This window comes from Sinocyclocheilus grahami, unplaced genomic scaffold (assembly GCF_001515645.1).
Source record: "Sinocyclocheilus grahami isolate Dianchi unplaced genomic scaffold, SAMN03320097.WGS_v1.1 scaffold17181.1, whole genome shotgun sequence".
In the NCBI taxonomy this organism is placed as follows: Eukaryota; Metazoa; Chordata; class Actinopteri; order Cypriniformes; family Cyprinidae; genus Sinocyclocheilus; species Sinocyclocheilus grahami.
This window is the reverse complement of record NW_015516487.1, coordinates 1-4,586: the sequence shown is the minus strand read 5'-3', so window position 1 is coordinate 4,586 and position 4,586 is coordinate 1. Positions and strand designations below refer to the sequence as shown.

The 4,586-nt window shown below is 45.5% G+C and overlaps 2 protein-coding genes across 2 annotated transcripts; one reads left to right on the top strand and one right to left on the bottom strand.

The window, feature by feature from the left end:
- Positions 1–205: 205 nt before the first annotated feature.
- On the top strand, positions 206–2,495 carry LOC107579419 (histone H3.v1-like). Its single transcript, XM_016265251.1, has 2 exons — positions 206–382; positions 1,187–2,495. The coding sequence occupies exons 1-2, from the start codon at positions 313–315 to the stop codon at positions 1,372–1,374; spliced, it is 258 nt and encodes an 85-aa protein (XP_016120737.1). The 5' UTR covers positions 206–312; the 3' UTR covers positions 1,375–2,495.
- Positions 2,496–2,572: 77 nt separating this feature from the next.
- Positions 2,573–4,350, bottom strand: LOC107579420 (histone H3-like). Its single transcript, XM_016265252.1, has 2 exons — positions 4,022–4,350; positions 2,573–2,943 (listed from the first exon to the last, which is right to left on the bottom strand). Exons 1-2 carry the CDS (start codon positions 4,348–4,350, stop codon positions 2,619–2,621), a joined length of 654 nt encoding a protein of 217 aa, XP_016120738.1. The 3' UTR covers positions 2,573–2,618.
- Between the last annotated feature and the right edge of the window lie 236 nt (positions 4,351–4,586).

The following is a 4,586-nucleotide window of genomic DNA, read 5'->3' as shown; positions in this document are numbered from 1 at the left end:
TGTGTGTGTGTATCTGTGTCTCTGTGTCTGTATGTGCGTGTGTGTATCTGTGTCTCTGTGTGTGTGTGTGTGTGGGGTGTGTGCGTGCGTGCGTGCGTGTGTGTGTGTGTCTGTGTGTGTGGGGGGTGTGTGTCTCGCGTGCGTGCGTGCGTGTGTGTGTGTGTCTGTGTGTGTGGGGTGTGTGTGTCTCTCTCTCTCTCTCTCTGTGTGTGTTGTGTGTGTCGTGTGTGTTTCAGGTATCGGCGACTGCTGAGGAAGCCTCTGTTTTTCCCTGATGAAGCCACAGTCGACACGGAGCCGCTGTTTGAAACGATGGAAGGAAAGATGGGCGAGTTCATTGCTGAGTTGCGGCAGCACACCGACACACTCCTCAGCACCGTCTGTGAGTCTGAGACCCGCTCGTACAGACTCTTTTCATTAGACACAGTTCCCAGGCTGTTCTAGTCTTATATATGAATGAACACCGGAGACGTCTCTCCGTCTCACACAGCACAATACAAACAGTGTGACTCAAACACGCTGTGCCTGTCGAGTGAGAGAACGCTAGCAAGTGTCTGAAGATGAAGTCTCGGGTTCTGCTTCCTAATAAAGTGAATATCTGACCGGGATTGTTATACGTACAGCCGGCGTCTCGGCTTTGTCTTCAATTATCTTCAAGTCTCAAGTTCTGGCGTCTGGAACTTCCCGACCCTCGAGATTTTTATATTAATGTCCGTACGGTCTTGTCATGTTTATTTAAAATGTAAAAACGTGGTCTTTCTGGTGAAAACGACTGCCATTTAAACCCCACAACGCCAATCACCAACCCATGCACTGAACCACGTCCCGCACTACTAGCTTTTCTTTTCTGATCATCTGTTACACTTGTGTGTACGTCACAGTACAGAAGAAAACATGCATCGTTACTTCAGCTGCGTCACAGCTTTAAGCTCGTGTCCTCGCTGCATGTGTTGTGTGATGCTAGTGTCCCGATGCAGCTCAGCAAAACGCCGTTAGCTCTTCAGACATTCACCAAAAATAACTCCTAGCAGGTGGAAGCAGGGCTTATTTGTCAGAGGAAGAGAAACTCAACCGAACTGGAGGTTTTTAATGCCGTTTGCCAATTTAGTTTTTCTGTGAAAATGAGATCTGAACATCCAGCCTTGAGCGTTAAGAGCGTCTTATTTTCTTTCTTTCATTCTTGAAGGTGAATTTGAGGGAAGAGATGCTGAGGAGGAGGAGGAGGATGAAGATGATGAAGAGGAGGATGAAGATGAGGAAGACGAGGAGGAGGGTGAGGAGGAGATGAGGAGTGAGGAAGAAGAGCAGCAGAACCTCACTGACTCTGGAGATGAAGAATATTCACCGGAGGAGGAAGAGGATGAGGAAGACTAGCAGAAGAGGATCTGCTCTTGAGCTCCTGGAGCCGAAGTCTTCATCTGAAGCAGAACGAGCCGTGTCTCCTGAGATCTCACAGACAGAGTTCATGATGCACGGCACTGTGTGAGAGTCTGCGTTCATTCCTGGATAAAGAAGGGTTTAAACAGACACCGATTGTTCAATTACACAAAATATCACGTCCACGAAGTGACTCTGTGTCACACTCGAGATTAACCTGAGGATGAGAACGGTTTTCTGTGATGTGAACAGACTCTATAACACTATTTATTTGATCGAGGGGGGATAATAATAACAATAATCATTCATTAATCAATTAAACAATCCATTCAGGCATGTTTAAAGCTCAGGGTACATTAATGTCAGTTTGGGACGGGCTCCATTTGCACTTTTCCCCAAGCTCCAGTATATTCAGCTTTTTCTGTCAAGATGATGATGATGGGAGGGAAAAAAGAAGAAATTGTGCTGGAAAATATATAATAAAATATAGTTTCATAACTTACAAAAATCAACCGTTTGGTGGCCAAATCATTTATTATCTTTATTTTGTGTTTTTATTAACATCTAAATATCTGCAAAGACTCAAGCAAAAAACAAAAAAAAGGATTGCTTTGAGTTTAAGCGAAATACAAGAATATGAAACAAAAGCAACGATTCAAACCCAGAGCTGGTGCTCGCACTTCATGAATATAAGAACACAGAAATACAGCACTAACACAGGCTAGATACACAATAAATGAAGAAGAAAACACAAGCTCATAAAGAAGATGAAGAAAAGCTGACAAACGTAGCATGCCTTTTATTCAGTTTTAAGTCCTGAATATATTTATTTATCCTGAATATATTCTCCAAAATATGAATAACCTCTCATCTGAGGTACAGTAATAAGCTGGGAAATATTTAGAGCAGTTTTTATCGTCTCTGTATTCAGTCATCTTCTTCTGGGAGGATAATAACCTCATGCTCCACACTAATAAACTATAACAGATTACATACAGTCCGAGACACAGCTTTGAGTTCACTTGTAAAGTTAAATAAAAGCCCAAATGCAATGTGTTTAATGAGTTTGTAAACACTATCACACACATTATAGAAGCGCGTTTATCAAATACGCGAGTAAGGTTTCAGCTTCACTAATATGCATTAATCTCAATAACAACTGCTGCAACTTCAACATCGTCTCTCTCTGTGAGCGCGTGTGTGGCTCTAAAAAGAGCCGTTGGGTTCGCGCTGGAAGGCGGTTATCCTCCGAAGCCGTACAAGGTGCGTCCCTGGCGCTTCAGCGCGTACACCACGTCCATGGCGGTGACGGTCTTTCTCTTGGCGTGCTCGGTGTAGGTGACGGCGTCGCGGATCACGTTCTCCAGGAACACCTTCAGCACACCGCGGGTCTCCTCGTAGATCAGCCCGGAGATGCGCTTGACGCCGCCGCGGCGCGCCAGACGACGGATAGCGGGTTTGGTGATGCCCTGGATGTTATCCCGCAGCACTTTACGGTGCCGCTTAGCGCCGCCTTTCCCGAGTCCTTTCCCGCCTTTGCCTCTTCCAGACATGCTGCAGATGCTGCTCGCTTCAGTCCAGCGACGAACACGAATAACACACGAGAGCTCCAGGAGGCCGTTTACAGCTGCTTACAGGACCTAAGGGAAACCAGCGCGTGTCACACGGCGCCCCTCCCCCGCTAGCTAGAGCAGGACACAATGAGGTTTCATCCAAACCTGATCTAACGACGTCTGTCCCGTGTTTCAGATTAAAACCCATGTTTTAAAACATCAGTTTGACACAGAAGATTTGTAAGATCATATCTACATATTTACATTCGTCTAGAGCTGCGCTTCTACCATGTTTTTACTCAGAGATGCTAATCAGCACGTGGCTAGCTAGCACAGTTCTGAGCATTGTACACATATATAAACTGTAGGATATGAAACACAGAAAGGGTACTTCATTGTAGAAACATGTGTTAGGTAGTGACTTTCCTTAACGTCACACTTAACTTTTGAGCACATTTCTCTCTAAATGATGAGACCAATCTACTCCGTCTGTAGCTGAGAGAGAAAGAGGAATAATTCCTCATTAATGCAGAGCTGTGCTTAAAATCACTCTCAGTCAATTAACTAAAACTAAAACACATGAAAATGAAAAAAAAAATACTTGAAAATACAGGGCACAATTTTATTTAATAATTTAACAAAGAATATATGTATATATAAATATCAAAAATAAATTTAAAAACAATGGAATAAAATAGAAAAAGTATTTAAATATAATTTTCATAAGTAGAAATGTAGGGTTCAGGACAACCACCTCACTATTGAAAGCACCCTAAAATATTTTAGATATTGTGGGTTTCAATAAAAGAATATTTCTTATCTAAGACTTGAACGCATTTTAAAAAAGTTAAGACGCAAGACCAAATTTACTAAACTTGTGAGCACTGTACTACACTGACTGTACTCGCTACTCGTTATATTGAGCGTTCCAGCAGAAACTCTCTGGTTCAGTGTGATTGTGTGGCTCTGAAAAGAGCCTTTGGGGGTCCTGCGCTGCTGCAGCGGCGGGTTAAGCGCGCTCTCCGCGGATGCGGCGGGCCAGCTGGATGTCTTTGGGCATGATGGTGACTCTCTTGGCGTGGATGGCGCACAGGTTGGTGTCCTCAAACAGACCGACCAGATAAGCCTCGCTGGCCTCCTGCAGGGCCATGACAGCGGAGCTCTGGAAGCGCAGGTCCGTCTTGAAGTCCTGAGCGATCTCTCGCACCAGACGCTGGAAAGGCAGTTTGCGGATCAGCAGCTCGGTTGACTTCTGATAGCGGCGGGTCTCTCGGAGAGCCACGGTCCCGGGCCTGTAACGGTGGGGCTTCTTGACGCCGCCGGTGGCCGGGGCGCTCTTCCGGGCGGCTTTAGTAGCGAGCTGCTTCCTCGGGGCTTTGCCGCCGGTGGACTTACGAGCCGTCTGCTTGGTTCTTGCCATCGCTGAGATCTACTTCTGTCTCTGCTCTGCGTGAGTAGAATATGCTGCTGTATGCTATGCGTCTGTTTTTAAAGCATCTTACAGCCACAGCTTATGACGTCATAAAGGCGCAGAGGCTTGTGATTGGCTGATGTGTGACGTCTGAGCTTGACTGTTAGCTGTCCACTGTCAAGTGGACAGAAGGACATGTCCTTGTGTGTGTGTGTGTGTGTGTGTCTGTGTGTGTGTGTGTGTGT

Bases quoted from the DNA above. Each gene is read 5' to 3' on its own strand.
- LOC107579419 (XM_016265251.1), top strand. From the start codon at position 313: ATGGAAGGAAAGATGGGCGAGTTCATTGCTGAGTTGCGGCAGCACACC. The intron at 383-1,186 runs GTGAGTCTGAGA...TCATTCTTGAAG, and splicing joins CACACTCCTCAGCACCGTCT to GTGAATTTGAGGGAAGAGAT.
- LOC107579420 (XM_016265252.1), bottom strand. From the start codon at position 4,350: ATGGCAAGAACCAAGCAGACGGCTCGTAAGTCCACCGGCGGCAAAGCC. The intron at 2,944-4,021 runs GTGCGCCATCCA...GACTGAAGCGAG, and splicing joins CTGTTTGAGGACACCAACCT to CAGCATCTGCAGCATGTCTG.